This window comes from Salvelinus namaycush, chromosome 28 (genome assembly GCF_016432855.1).
Source record: "Salvelinus namaycush isolate Seneca chromosome 28, SaNama_1.0, whole genome shotgun sequence".
NCBI lineage: Eukaryota > Metazoa > Chordata > Actinopteri > Salmoniformes > Salmonidae > Salvelinus > Salvelinus namaycush.
This window is the reverse complement of record NC_052334.1, coordinates 219,366-235,211: the sequence shown is the minus strand read 5'-3', so window position 1 is coordinate 235,211 and position 15,846 is coordinate 219,366. Positions and strand designations below refer to the sequence as shown.

Here is a 15,846-nt window from a genome sequence, read left to right as displayed (position 1 = left end):
CAGGTCGGCACAGAGCAGGGTGAGCTGTACCCAGGTCTGCTACCATGACAGAAACAGACAGGGCCAGGACGGCACAGAGCAGGGTGAGCTGTACCCAGGTCTGTCTGAGAGCCTGAACACACACACACAGCATCCATTTTCTCAACGAACCCTGTGGAGTACACCTCCCTGACCACGGAGTAGTCTTCATCTTGGTGTATACAGATCCCATAGCCGTCCATCTCATCTGATCCCTCTAGCAGCCCTGTGAAGAGAAGACCGCTCACTAGAGAAATAGACTGGGCTGGAGATAAACTAATAACAAACAGGTGCCATTAATACAGGTAACGAGTGGAGGACAGAGGAGCCTCTTAAAGAAGAAGTTACAGGTCTGTGAGAGCCAGAAATCTTGCTTGTTTGTAGGTGACCAAATACTTATTTTCCACCATAATTTGCAAATAAATTCATAAAAAATCCTACAATGTGATTTTCTGGATTTTTTTCTCATTTTGTCTGTCATAGTTGAAGTGTACCTATGATGAAAATTACAGGCCTCTCTCATCTTTTTAAGTGGGAGAACTTGCACAATTGGTGGCTGACTAAATACTTGTTTGCCACACTGTATCTATTCCTCTGTTCCCCCCATGTCTTTGGTGTGTGTGTGCTTGAGAGCTTGTCTGTCTGTGTCCTACTGTCACTTCAGTCCTCCTCCAACTCCCCCCTGCAGTAAGTCCAGTCCTCCTCCTATTCCCCCCCTGCAGTAAGTCCAGTCCTATTCCCCCCCTGCAGTAAGTCCAGTCCTCCTCCTATTCCCCCTGCAGTAAGTCCAGTCCTCCTCCTATTCCCCCTGCAGTAAGTCCTGTCCTCCTTCTATTCCCCCTGCAGTAAATCCAGTCCTCCCCCTATTTCCCCCCTGCAGTAAGTCCAGTCATCCTCCTATTCCCCCTGCAGTAAGTCCAGTCCTCCTCCTATTCCCACTGCAGTAAGTCCAGTCCTCCTCCTATTCCCCCTGCAGTAAGTCCAGTCCTCCTCCTATTCCCCCTGCTGTAAGTCCAGTCCTCACCCTAGTTCCCCCTGTAAGGGTTTTCTGCCCTCAGTTCATACAAGAGACTACAGGAAACTTCCTTGATCAGAGGTTTGTTTGTTTAATAAAGATTGCAAGCTGGATTGCAACCCGGAGTTTACACTTACAGTCATTTGCAAGTAACACACTCAGTCCTCAAGATGGTGTTTTCCCTTTTTATCCCCGACTGAGGTTCACCCCGTCCAGGGTGATGTCCTTTAACTTTATTACAAAGATGTCTCTGCTAGGCAGAGTTCAGCTTCTTGTGTTATTGGCAGTTAGTCTCACAATCCTTCTTCCTCCTATTGCGATCATGTGCTAGTAGAAGACAGACTGGGCATAGTATCAACAGGAACTGAAAGTATAGTTTAAAAAAAAACAGGCATCTTACTTTTGTACCTCTTCATGCACTTATAAAGTCTCTACCACTGATTCTTAATCTCAAGCCAAAGTAAAACATTAATTATTGTACTTTTGTAAATACAGGTGTTCCTATAATGTACAGATATTATAACATTCCTTTCCCCCCCCTGCAGTAAGTCCAGTCCTCCTCCTATTCCCCCTGCAGTAAGTCCAGTCCTCCTCCTATTCCCCCTGCAGTAAGTCCAGTCCTCCCCCTATTTCCCCCCCTGCAGTAAGTCCAGTCCTCCTCCTATTCCCCCTGCAGTAAGTCCTGTCCTCCTCCTATTCCCCCTGCAGTAAGTCCTGTCCTCCTCCTATTCCCCCTGCAGTAAGTCCTGTCCTCCTTCTATTCCCCCTGCAGTAAGTCCAGTCCTCCTCCTATATCCCCTTGCAGTAAGTCCTGTCCTCCTCCTATTTCCCCCCCTGCAGTAAGTCCAGTCCTCACCCTATTTCCCCCTGCAGTAAGTCCTGTCCTCCTCCTATTTCCCCCCCTGCAGTAAGTCCAGTCCTCCTCCTATATCCCCTTGCAGTAAGTCCTGTCCTCCTCCTATTTCCCCCCCTGCAGTAAGTCCAGTCCTCACCCTATTTCCCCCTGCAGTAAGTCCAGTCCTTCTCCTATTCCCCCCCTGCAGTAAGTCCAGTCCTCCTCCTATTCCCCCCCTGCAGTAAGCCCAGTCCTCACCCTAGTTCCCCCTGCAGTAAGTCCAGTCCTCCTCCTATTTCCCCTGCAGTAAGTCCTGTCCTCCTATTCCCCCTGCAGTAAGTCCTGTCCTCAACCTATTTCCCCCCCTGCAGTAAGTCCAGTCCTCCTCCTATATCCCCCTGCAGTAAATCCTGTCCTCAACCTATTTCCCCCCCTGCAGTAAGTCCTGTCCTCCTCCTATTCCCCCTGCAGTAAATCCTGTCCTCAACCTATTTCCCCCCTGCAGTAAGTCCAGTCCTCCTCCTATATCCCCCTGCAGTAAGTCCTGTCATCCTCCTATATCCCCCTGCAGTAAGTCCTGTCATCCTCCTATATCCCCCTGCAGTAAGTCCAGTCCTCCTCCTATATCCCCCTGCAGTAAGTCCTGTCATCCTCCTATATCCCCTTGCAGTAAGTCCTGTCATCCTCCTATATCCCCCTGCAGTAAGTCCAGTCCTCTTCCTATTCCCCCTGCAGTAAGTCCAGTCCTCCTCCTATATCCCCCTGCAGTAAGTCCAGTCCTCCTCCTATTTCCCCCCCTGCAGTAAGTCCAGTCCTCCTCCTATATCCCCCTGCAGTAAGTCCAGTCCTCTTCCTATTCCCCCTGCAGTAAGTCCTGTCCTCCTCCTATATCCCCCCTACAGTAAGTCCAGTCCTCACCCTATATCCCCCTGCAGTAAGTCCAGTCCTCTTCCTATTCCCCCTGCAGTAAGTCCTGTCCTCCTATATCCCACCTGCAGTAAGTCCAGTCCTCACCCTATATCCCTTTGCAGTAAGTCCAGTCCTCCTCCTATATCCCCTTGCAGTAAGTCCAGTCCTCTTCCTATTCCCCGTGCAGTAAGTCCAGTCCTCCTCCTATATCCCCTTGCAGTAAGTCCAGTCCTCCTCCTATTCCCCCTGCAGTAAGTCCAGTCCTCCTCCTATGCCCCCTGCAGTAAGTCCAGTCCTCCTCCTATATCCCCTTGCAGTAAGTCCAGTCCTCCTCCTATTCCCCCTGCAGTAAGTCCAGTCCTCTTCCTATTCCCCCTGCAGTAAGTCCAGTCCTCTTCCTATTCCCCCTGCAGTAAGTCCAGTCCTCCTCCTATTCCCTTTGCAATAAGTCCAGTCCTCCTTCTATTCCCCTTGCAATAAGTCCAGTCCTCCTTCTATTTCCCCCCTGCAGTAAGTCCAGTCCTCCTCCTATTCCCCTTGCAGTAAGTCCAGTCCTCCTATTCCCCTTGCAGTAAGTCCAGTCCTCCTTCTATTCCCCCTGCAGTAAGTCCAGTCCTCCTTCTATTTCCCCCCTGCAGTAAGTCCAGTCCTCCTCCTATATCCCCCTGCAGTAAGTCCAGTCCTCTTCCTATTTCCCCGCCTGCAGTAAGTCCAGTCCTCCTCCTATTCCCCCTGCAGTAAGTCCAGTCCTCTTCCTATTTCCCCGCCTGCAGTAAGTCCAGTTTATACTCTATCAGAGTAAAGTTGGTGATTTTGGCGATGGGCTCAGGGATGACGAACTCTCTGACCCGTGTGTAGCCTACGTTCTCATACAGCCTCTGTGCATCAGTCTGCACAACAGACGTGTAGAGAACGACCGCAGGGAAGCCTCTCTCCCTGCTGAAGTCTGCCACTGTCCTACTGAGGGCCTTAGCGATACCCATCCTCCGGTGTGTCCGACGTACAGACAACCTCTTCAGCTCCATGCAGCCCGGTTCTCTCTCCGCGGGCAGGCAGGCCACCGAACCCACCACCCGGCCGTCGCTCTCAGCCACCCAGAAACACGAGTCCTTGTTCTCCAGGTAGGTCTCCTGGATGTGGTCGAGGTCCTTCCTCAGGGAGGTGTCGATGTAGCTGTTGAAGAGGTAGCCCACCAGCTGCTTGGCCCCGGCCAGGAGGAGAGTGACCCCTACTACAGGCAGCAGGACGGACTTGGAGCTGGCCAGCAGGGCGCAGAACGTGACCATCAGGATCATCTGGGTCAGGGGCTGTTTGAGGAGGTGCATGAAGGAGGAAGGGACGTGCTCGCTCATCCCCATGGTGAAGATCTCCTTCACGGTCTCCTTGTCGTCTTCCTCAAATCTCCGGATAGTGATGCCAGCCATGGCACTGGTGGGTGGCACTGCTCAGCCCTTTAATAGAGACGACACAGTGAGAGCTGGCAGTCTACTCAGTACAGCCTACCGTTCAGTCCAACGCTGACAGTCTACTCAGTACAACCTACCGTTCAGTCCAACGCTGACAGTCTACTCAGTACAGCCTACCGTTCAGTCCAACGCTGACAGTCTACTCAGTACAGCCTACCGTTCAGTCCAACGCTGACAGTCTACTCAGTACAACCTACCGTTCAGTCCAACGCTGACAGTCTACTCAGTACAGCCTACCGTTCAGTCCAACGCTGGCAGTCTACTCAGTACAGCCTACCGTTCAGTCCAACGCTGACAGTCTACTCAGTACAGCCTACCGTTCAGTCCAACGCTGACAGTCTACTCAGTACAGCCTACCGTTCAGTCCAACGCTGACAGTCTACTCAGTACAACCTACCGTTCAGTCCAACGCTGGCAGTCTACTCAGTACAGCCTAGAACCTAAAGCAGCGCTTTATTATGGACAGACTTCTCCCCATCTTAGCTACTGTTGTATCAATATGTTTTGACCATGACGGTTTACAATCCAGGGTTACCCCAAGCAATTTATTCACCTCAACTTGCTCAATTTCCACATTATTCATTACAATATTTAGTTGAGGTTTAGGGTTTCGGGTTTAATGAATGTTTTACTCAGTCACTCGTCTCAGGGCACAAGTCTCCCCTTCTCAAAACATCTTGTATTGAATCAGAATCCCGTAACTAGTCATTGTTATTCAATTTATTAATTTCCTGTCTACTCGGCTGAGGCCATGGGGTCGTTTTAGTCTGCCTACTTGGCTGAGGCCATAGGGTCGTTTTAGTCTGCCTACTTGGCTGAGGCCAAAGGGTCGTTTTAGTCTGTCTACTCGGCTGAGGCCATAGGGTCGTTTTAGTCTGTCTACTCGGCTGAGGCCATGGGGTCGTTCTAGTCTGTCTACTCGGCTGAGGCCATGGGGTCGTTTTAGTCTGCCTACTTGGCTGAGGCCATGGGGTCGTTTTAGTCTGCTTACTCGGCTGAGGCCAAAGGGTCGTTTTAGTCTGCCTACTTGGCTGAGGCCATGGGGTCGTTTTAGTCTGCCTACTTGGCTGAGGCCATAGGGTCGTTTTAGTCTGCCTACTTGGCTGAGGCCAAAGGGTCGTTTTAGTCTGCCTACTTGGCTGAAGCCATAGGGTCGTTCTAGTCTGTCTACTCGGCTGAGGCCAAAGGGTCGTTCTAGTCTGCCTACTCGGCTGAGGCCAAAGGGTCGTTTTAGTCTGCCTACTTGGCTGAGGCCAAAGGGTCGTTTTAGTCTGTCTACTTGGCTGAGGCCATGGGGTCGTTTTAGTCTGCCTACTTGGCTGAGGCCATGGGGTCGTTTTAGTCTGCCTACTTGGCTGAAGCCATAGGGTCGTTTTAGTCTGCCTACTTGGCTGAGGCCATTGGGTCGTTTTAGTCTGCCTACTTGGCTGAGGCCATGGGGTCGTTTTAGTCTGCCTACTTGGCTGAGGCCATAGGGTCGTTTTAGTCTGCCTACTTGGCTGAGGCCATAGGGTCGTTTTAGTCTGCCTACTTGGCTGAGGCCATAGGGTCGTTTTAGTCTGCCTACTTGCCTGAGGCCAAAGGGTCGTTTTAGTCTGCCTACTTGGCTGAAGCCATAGGGTCGTTTTAGTCTGCCTACTTGGCTGAGGCCATAGGGTCGTTTTAGTCTGTCTACTTGGCTGAGGCCATAGGGTCGTTTTAGTCTGTCTACTTGGCTGAGGCCATAGGGTCGTTTTAGTCTGCCTACTTGGCTGAGGCCATGGGGTCGTTTTAGTCTGTCTACTTGGCTGAGGCCATGGGGTCGTTTTAGTCTGTCTACTTGGCTGAGGCCATTGGGTCGTTTTAGTCTGCCTACTTGGCTGAGGCCATAGGGTCATTTTAGTCTGCCTACTTGGCTGAGGCCATGGGGTCATTTTAGTCTGCCTACTTGGCTGAGGCCATAGGGTCGTTTTAGTCTGCCTACTTGGCGTTGTTAAGTAGGGCTACTTTGTCTGTCATTATTCCATTGCTGATGACGTCTGTCGTTATTGCTGGGTTCACGTGCTAGTCGGAACTAGGAAACTCTGTAATTTCCCACTTGCTAACTGGTTGTAGTTATACACTTGCCACGTTCAACCAGTTAGCAAGTTGAACATTTCAGAGTTTCTTAGTTCTGACTAGCACATGAACGAGGCATATGTCGTGATCCAAGCCCATGCTTCCATGATATTATTAATTCTCTCCCCAGGCATGTTTACCAAGCAACAGATCATTAGAAAAATGAAATGCCATGTAGATAGTTTATTTCGATTGTACAAATGTTGTGACCAGTGTCAGGAGAGAAGTTTTGGTCCTCTCCAAATTGAACCAATATATGGTGAATAGTGAGTTCTCCTACCTTCATCTCAATGTGTCTGGAGTAAACGCAGGCAGTAGTAGCTAGCTATTTATTAACCCATTTCATTGATCATTGAATAGGACAAAGTAAGTATATCGTGTGCATTTTCATCTGCCAGGTTGTTTACCTTCGAACAACGTGAATGAGTGACGGAACGTAACGATGTACTGAGTGACAGAGCAGTAGTGAGGTAACGTAACGATGCGCTCTGACGATGGCCATCATATTTCTAATGTTTATCATTGAAAGAATGTAGCCAACTACATTTCCTAATGTTTTGCTTAAAAGTTAATCTTGCATTTTAACTTTCTACTGGGAAAAAAGGAGAGAAGTAGCCTACGCATCAGACAGACCGCTGTCTGGTGACCCAATGAAGAGATCAAATATATATTCAGCCCAGTGGAAAAGTGCAACAGGAGCTGAAGAAGTGCAACTAAGGCACGAAATGACTTCTTTTCCATTCATGATTTGGAGCGAACACTGACTGAAGCCGGGCAGAATTTACAATAACAAGCTATTTAGATCTGCAGCAAGGTCTTTTTCTGTGTTTTATCTAAAAAATCCTGCATTAACGAATCCTGCATTAACGAATCCTGCATTAACGAATCCTGCATTAACGAATCCTGCATTAACGAATCCTGCATTAACGAATCCTGCATTAACGAATCCTGCATTAACGAATCCTGCATTAACGAATCCTGCATTAACGAATCCTGCATTAACGAATCCTGCATTAACGAATCCTGCATTAACGAATCCTGCATTAACAAATCCTGCATTAACAAATCCTGCATTAACAAATCCTGCATTAACGCGCCCTCTGTAGGGTTAGTGTTCCCATAAGGCCATATCTCCATGTTATAATGAGTGTTACGGAAGACAGAGAGAAGACAGGTCATTAGAACAGGCGGTTCCTCTATCTCGCATGCTCCAAACACCTGTGTGTAATGAAAAAATACCGCCAAAATCATGTTGTCAACGAAAAATACTCTCGGCTGCAACTGCGATAAAGCCGGGTGAACACAGTATACAGTGTGTATTTTGCAATTGTGAGTTCATTTTTTTATGTGATATGAAAGTAAAGGGCTTTATATTTCTGGAACCGTATCGCAATTGAGAATCGGTTCAAGTTTATATGGAGTGTTTGGTTGTTTATGCTGCCAGAGTCAGTCTACCTGGAGTATTTGGCTGTTTATGAGGCCAGAGTCAGTCTACCTGGAGTATTTGGCTGTTTATGCTGCCAGAGTCAGTCTACCTGGAGTATTTGGCTGTTTTTGCTGCCAGAGTCAGTCTACCTGGAGTATTTGGCTGTTTTTGCTGCCAGAGTCAGTCTACCTGGAGTATTTGGCTGTTTTTGCTGCCAGAGTCAGTCTACCTGGAGTATTTGGCTGTTTATGCTGCCAGAGTCAGTCTACCTGGAGCATTTGGCTGTTTTTGCTGCCAGAGTCAGTCTACCTGGAGCGTTTGGCTGTTTATGATGCCAGAGTCAGTCTACCTGGAGCATTTGGCTGTTTATGATGCCAGAGTCAGTCTACCTGGAGCATTTGGCTGTTTATGCTGCCAGAGTCAGTCTACCTGGAGTATTTGGCTGTTTATGATGCCAGAGTCAGTCTACCTGGAGTATTTGGCTGTTTATGCTGCCAGAGTCAGTCTACCTGGAGCATTTGGCTGTTTATGCTGCCAGAGTCAGTCTACCTGGAGCGTTTGGCTGTTTATGCTGCCAGAGTCAGTCTACCTGGAGCGTTTGACTGTTTATGCTGCCAGAGTCAGTCTACCTGGAGCATTTGGCTGTTTATGCTGCCAGAGTCAGTCTACCTGGAGTATTTGGCTGTTTATGCTGCCAGAGTCAGTCTACCTGGAGTATTTGGCTGTTTATGCTGCCAGAGTCAGTCTACCTGGAGTATTTGGCTGTTTTTGCTGCCAGAGTCAGTCTACCTGGAGTATTTGGCTGTTTATGCTGCCAGAGTCAGTCTACCTGGAGCATTTGGCTGTTTTTGCTGCCAGAGTCAGTCTACCTGGAGTATTTGGCTGTTTATGCTGCCAGAGTCAGTCTACCTGGAGTATTTGGCTGTTTATGATGCCAGAGTCAGTCTACCTGGAGTATTTGGCTGTTTTTGCTGCCAGAGTCAGTCTACCTGGAGCATTTGGCTGTTTTTGCTGCCAGAGTCAGTCTACCTGGAGTATTTGGCTGTTTATGCTGCCAGAGTCAGTCTACCTGGAGTATTTGGCTGTTTATGCTGCCAGAGTCAGTCTACCTGGAGTATTTGGCTGTTTATGCTGCCAGAGTCAGTCTACCTGGAGTATTTGGCTGTTTATGCTGCCAGAGTCAGTCTACCTGGAGTATTTGGCTGTTTATGCTGCCAGAGTCAGTCTACCTGGAGTATTTGGCTGTTTATGCTGCCAGAGTCAGTCTACCTGGAGTATTTGGCTGTTTATGCTGCCAGAGTCAGTCTACCTGGAGTATTTGGCTGTTTATGCTGCCAGAGTCAGTTTACCTGGAGTATTTGGCTGTTTATGCTGCCAGAGTCAGTCTACCTGGAGTATTTGGCTGTTTATGCTGCCAGAGTCAGTTTACCTGGAGTATTTGGCTGTTTATGCTGCCAGAGTCAGTCTACCTGGAGCATTTGGCTGTTTATGCTGCCAGAGTCAGTTTACCTGGAGTATTTGGCTGTTTATGCTGCCAGAGAGTCAGTCTACCTGGAGTATTTGGCTGTTTATGCTGCCAGTCAGTTTACCTGGAGTATTTGCCTGTTTATGCTGCCATAGTCAGTCTACCTGGAGCATTTGGCTGTTTTTGCTGCCAGAGTCAGTCTACCTGGAGCATTTGGCTGTTTATGCTGCCAGAGTCAGTCTACCTGGAGTATTTGGCTGTTTTTGTTGCCAGAGTCAGTCTACCTGGAGTATTTGGCTGTTTATGCTGCCAGAGTCAGTCTACCTGGAGTATTTGGCTGTTTATGCTGCCAGAGTCAGTCTACCTGGAGTATTTGGCTGTTTATGCTGCCAGAGTCAGTCTACCTGGAGCATTTGGCTGTTTATGCTGCCAGAGTCAGTCTACCTGGAGCATTTGGCTGTTTATGCTGCCAGAGTCAGTCTACCTGGAGCATTTGGCTGTTTATGCTGCCAGAGTCAGTCTACCTGGAGCATTTGGCTGTTTATGCTGCCAGAGTCAGTCTACCTGGAGCGTTTGGCTGTTTATGATGCCAGAGTCAGTCTACCTGGAGCATTTGGCTGTTTATGCTGCCAGAGTCAGTCTACCTGGAGTATTTGGCTGTTTATGCTGCCAGAGTCAGTCTACCTGGAGTATTTGGCTGTTTATGCTGCCAGAGTCAGTCTACCTGGAGTATTTGGCTGTTTATGCTGCCAGAGCAAGTCTATGTACTATGGGGAAAGGAGATTGGCTAATGCTTTCGCTGTTCGTTAGGCTTACTCATCTTGTTGGCTGACAAAAAGTAAAATGTGGACAGTTCTTCCAATTTCAATATGCACCTTGGAATTGGATGAGGATGGGCACAGTTGCGTCCCCGATGTGTCCGTCTTCACTTGTAGCCTGTGAGAAAGACCGGGTCACGTGACGGAGAGCCGTGTGAGTGAGATGAGAGGTTCTTCGGAGCAGGGAGAAGGGCTGCAAAGGGCATAGATATTTTAGGGTGCATTATGGCCACACAAAGGGGATCCCGCTGGGAAATTTGAGGTGTTATCAAGTGCTTCTCAAAAAACAAAGCAGAGCTCATCCATTTCAAGCGACTTTTTTTCAAATCATCATTAGTCTCATCGTGGAGCCTTACAATGTATTATAAATCTAAACATATCAGACCAACATTTGTGGAACTAAAGTTACATGAATAACTCTAAATTAAGCATATAGGAGGACGTATTTATTTGTTAACCGCTCAACACAGAATAGCAGTATGCGCGTGTTACAGTATAGCTTCCGTCCCTCTCCTCGCTCCTACCTGGGCTCGAACCAGGGACCCTCTGCACACATCAACAACTGCCTACCACGAAGCATCGTTACCCATCGCTACACAAAAGCCACAGCCCTTGTGGGCAGAGCAAGGGCAACAACTACTTCAAGGTCTCAGAGCGAGTGACATCACCGGTTGAAACGCTACTAGCGCGCACCCCGCTAACTAGCTAGCCATTTCACATCGGTTACATGCTCACTCCCTCAAATCGTTGATAAAATATTATTTATATTTTATTCAGCTTTGTTCAATTGTATTCTTCATACTATAAAATATAAAATAATGCCACGGAATTTTAAGCAAATCTTGTCTGCTAAATGAACTGTAGCCCACAGCCACATGGCACAGCCAGATCTGGACCTAACATAAGGACAACTCAGAGTATGATATTCTGTTCTTTTGAAATAGTCTACATTTTCTTCATATCATGTTTCTTTAGACCTAAAATAAATAATGGATTTATTGTGAAGGTGAAGGCTATATTACATGGATTAATTAAGACTTTTTAAAAATGTAGATGTTCCAAAGTTCTGCATCGGTGGCTCGTGTTGAGGCCAGGAGATTCTACGTGTGTTTATATTAAAGGTCTGCATCGGTGGCTCGTGTTGAGGCCAGGAGATTCTACGTGTGTTTATATTAAAGGTCTGCATCGGTGGCTCGTGTTGAGGCCAGGAGATTCTACGTGTGTTTATATTAAAGGTCTGCATCGGTGGCTCGTGTTGAGGCCAGGAGATTCTACGTGTGTTTATATTAAAGGTCTGCATCGGTGGCTCGTGTTGAGGCCAGGAGATTCTACGTGTGTTTATATTAAAGGTCTGCATCGGTGGCTCGTGTTGAGGCCAGGAGATTCTACGTGTGTTTATATTAAAGGTCTGCATCGGTGGCTCGTGTTGAGGCCAGGAGATTCTACGTGTGTTTATATTAAAGATCTGCATCGGTGGCTCGTGTTGAGGCCAGGAGATTCTACGTGTGTTTATATTAAAGGTCCATTGCCGTGAGACCGACAGTTATTTGCTTGACAATCACCGGCTGACGAAATTTCATGACCCCTACAGCCCTCTCGCCTCACCTGAATGTCACCTGACTGCATTGCCTGGAAACCCAACTCAGGCTGAAATTAGGATTTTAATTTTTACTTTTTTATTTCACCTTTATTTAACCAGGTAGGCTAGTTGAGAACAAGTTCTCATTTACAACTGCAACCTGGACAAGATAAAGCAAAGCAGTGAGAGAAAAACAACAACACAGAGTTACACATGGAGTAAAACAAACATACAGTCAATAACACAATAGAAAAAGTATATATACAGTGTATGCAAATGAGGTAGGATAAGGGCGGTAAGGCAATAATTAGGCCATAGTGGCGAAATAATTACAATTTAGCAATTAAACCCTGGAGTGATAGATGTACAAGTAGAAATACTGAATCAGGAAAGTTTCCTCTCACGACCTCTACAGGCCGCCAGAATATTTAATAAAATTATATTTTAACGTTCTTTACCGGTTGTCCATGTGGTTGGTCCTTTTGGCAGTAGGAATGTGAGACAATATTTCCACAGGAATATATAATTATGTCACATTTTCAAAGCGCTGGTAAAGCATTCAGATTTCTACCTGAAGCATGTACACAACCGTGTAAACACGTGCCTGCATAACGTTACTTACCCCTGTGTTTTTATGTTGTGCACAAGCGTCAGGTGATATACATCTGAACGCTCCAACCAGCGCTTTGAAAAGTTGATGCAATTAGACTTATATCCTGTGGATATATTGTCTCACATTCCTACCGACAAAAAGGACCAACCACACGGAAAACTGGTAAAGTACGTTAAAATATGTAATTGTATTCAACAACATGTTGGCTTATAGAGTAAACTGTCCTTATTCAAACGCTCATTTCTGCCTGACAGAGTTTAGTGCAATTCAATGTCGGGTCCGAGACAACTGACCGCAGTGTCAATACCCTATATTTCAGTAATCCAATGAATGCGACATCAAACCTGATCTTCCCTAGCTATTTGATACCTAGCTACATTAGTTATTAGTTTCTATCGATTAGCAAATAGCACGTAACTCTCCTGGCAAACTAAAGCTAGCTATCAGCTCTGAATTGTTACCTAGCTAGATAGCGAGTTATCTTTTTATTGAACCTTTATTAAACTAGGCCGATAGTCAGATCATATATATTTACATTCCATCACAACGTGTATGATTAATCTTTCAGCTGTCAATGGAAACGATTTGTAAGAGATAAAAAACCCACCTGATTTTGATATGTCTCTGAGAAATATAAAATCCTGTTGGAGAGAAACAATTAGGAGTTTAGTTGATTGTGGTTCTGACGTCCGCATTCACTGAGATAGGAGGGGTTTAGGGTACGTCTTGTTTTCCGATTGGCTGAAAGGAACATTCGGTCGCTCCTACTCTTCATTCTGCAGTTTATTGGCACCGTTATAAAAATGATGGTTATATAAACACATGGCCAGTTAATGTAGAAAGATAAAACAAGGGGGCAGCTAAACACGTGACATTTTTATCTTGCTATGTTATCTTCATAGGATTCCGTGTGGCTCAGAGGGAATAGCATGAGGCTTGCAACGCCATGGTTGTTGTTTCGGGACCAGCACCTAAATGACTGCATTGTGTCCCACCACCCGCCAACACCTCTTTTACGCTACTGCTACTCTCTGTTCATCATATATACATAGTCACTTTAACCATGTCTACATGTACATACTAGAAGAAAAAAGAAACGCACACCTATGTAGGCGAGGTGCTGGCTAGCGGAGTAGAAAACTAGAAAATAAAGGAGAGCCGCACACTCTAGGAGCTCAGATGCAAAAATATTTAATTACCAACGTTTCGACAGGCAAGCTGTCTTCATCAGGGTACAATCACAGACACTGCGGGATGACTCGTTTATATATAGTGTCAAGACACACAGGTGTCTGTAATCATGGCCAACAGTGGCCTAATATCATTGGTTAATTACTCATATTAAAACGGCATAGAATGAGCAACATATCCATTTGTATTAATTGTAACATACGATCATAGACACACTAAAGACCACACAAGCCTACAAACAACCACAATGGCAAAGTCACAACAATCACAACAATCACAAGAATGGCTTCAGATCAAAGTCCACATTAAGACCGAAGGGAGCAAGGGTCTTTAAATTAAATATCCAAGCAGCCTCTCGTCTTAACAATAAATTATCAAGGTCACCCCCTCTCCTAGGGAGGGTGACATGTTCGATGCCAATATAACGCAAAGATGAAATCGAGTGGCCTGCCTCCAAAAAGTGGGCCGCAACTGGGTAGGTCAAGTTTTTGCACCTAATGGTGCTACGATGCTCTGAGATACGTACTTTTAATTCACGCTTTGTTTTACCCACATAATTTTTACCACAAGGACAAGTTATGAGATAAATAACTGCCTTAGTGGAGCACGTAATAACACCTTTGATTGGGATCGATGTCCCTGTTTGTGGATGTTTGAAGGATCTGCATTTATAAGTGCCATTGCATTGGGCACAGCCATTACACTTATAATTACCATCCAATAGGGGCGCAAATAGACGTTGTTCAGGAATACATGCATGCATGCATACATGTACATACTACCTCAATCAGCCTGACTAACCCGGTGTCTGTATGTAGCCCCTCTACTGGTATAGCCTCTCTACTGTATGTAGCCTCTCTACTTTATATAGCCTCTCTATTGTATATAGCCTCTCTACTGTATATAGCCTCTCTACTGTATATAGCCTCTCTACTGTGTATAGCCTCTCTACTGTATATAGCCTCTCTACTGTATATAGCCTCTCTACTGTATATAGCCTCTCTACTGTATGTAGCCTCTCTACTGTGTATAGCCTCTCTACTGTATATATCCTCTCTACTGTATATAGCCTCTCTACTGTGTATAGCCTCTCTACTGTATATATCCTCTCTACTGTATATAGCCTCTCTACTGTATGTAGCCTCTCTACTGTATGTAGCCTCTCTACTGTATATATAGCCTCTCTACTATAGTGGCTGTTCCACTGGATGTCATAAGGTGAATGCACCAATTTGTAAGTCGCTCTGGATAAGAGCGTCTGCTAAATGACTTAAATGTAAATGTAAATGTACTGTATATAGCCTCTCTACTGTGTATAGCCTCTCTACTGTATATAGCCTCTCTACTGTATGTAGCCTCTCTACTGTATATAGCCTCTCTACTGTATGTAGCCTCTCTACTGTATGTAGCCTCTCTACTGTATATAGCCTCTCTACTGTATAGAGCCTCTCTACTGTATATAGCCTCTCTACTGTATATAGCCTCGCTACTGTTATTTTTCACTGTCTTTTTACTGTTGTTTTTATTTCTTTACTTACCTATTGTTCATCTAATACCTTTTTTTGCACTATTGGTTAGAGCCTGTAAGTCAGCATTTCACTGTAAGGTGTTGTATTCGGCATACGTGATAAATCAACTTTGATTTGATTTGTAGTTACTCACTATTCTAAATCGCTCTGGATAAGAGTGTATGTTAAATGGCCTAGCTCACACATTATTGAATCATTTTTCTACAGCAAAGAGATTGAGTCCGGTGGAGACCGATTTATTTATTACTGAACATAAATATAAAACGCAACATGTAAAGTGTTGGTCCCATGTTTCATGAGCTGAAATAAAATATCACAGAAATGTTCCATTCCACAAAAAAGCTTATTTCTCAAATGTTGTACACACATTTGTTTACATCCCTGTTAATGAGCATTTCTATTTTGCCAAGATAAATCCATCCACATGACAGGTGTGGCAAGTCAAGAAGCAGATTAAACAGCATGATCATTACACAGGTGCACCTTGTGCTGGGGACAATAAAAGGCTACTAAAAAGGTGCAGTTTTGTCAAACAAACCTGGTCCCGTGTGGCTCAGTTGGTAGAGCATGGCGCTTGCAACGCCAGGGTTGTGGGTTCATTTCCCACGGGGGGACCAGGATGAATATGTATGAACTTTCCAATTTGTAAGTCGCTCTGGATAAGAGCGTCTGCTAAATGACTTAAATGTAATGTAAAATGTAAACAACACAATGTCACAGATGTCTCAAGTTTCCAGGGAGTGTACAATTGGCATGCTGACTGCAGGAATGTCCACAAGAGCTGTTGACAGAGAATTTAATGTTCATTTCTCTACCATAAGCCACCTCCCACGTCATTTTAGAGAATTTGGCAGTGCGTCCAACCGGCCTCACAACCACAGACCA

The 15,846-nt window shown here is 45.9% G+C and overlaps 1 protein-coding gene across 1 annotated transcript; it reads right to left on the bottom strand.

The window, feature by feature from the left end:
- Positions 1-1,104: 1,104 nt before the first annotated feature.
- On the bottom strand, positions 1,105-12,969 carry LOC120023112 (probable N-acetyltransferase camello). The gene is made up of 3 exons (XM_038967085.1): positions 12,849-12,969; positions 10,107-10,242; positions 1,105-4,228 (listed from the first exon to the last, which is right to left on the bottom strand). The coding sequence occupies exon 3, from the start codon at positions 4,199-4,201 to the stop codon at positions 3,533-3,535; it is 669 nt and encodes a 222-aa protein (XP_038823013.1). The 5' UTR covers positions 4,202-4,228; positions 10,107-10,242; positions 12,849-12,969; the 3' UTR covers positions 1,105-3,532.
- Positions 12,970-15,846: the final 2,877 nt, after the last annotated feature.

Bases quoted from the DNA above. Each gene is read 5' to 3' on its own strand.
- LOC120023112 (XM_038967085.1), bottom strand. From the start codon at position 4,201: ATGGCTGGCATCACTATCCGGAGATTTGAGGAAGACGACAAGGAGACC.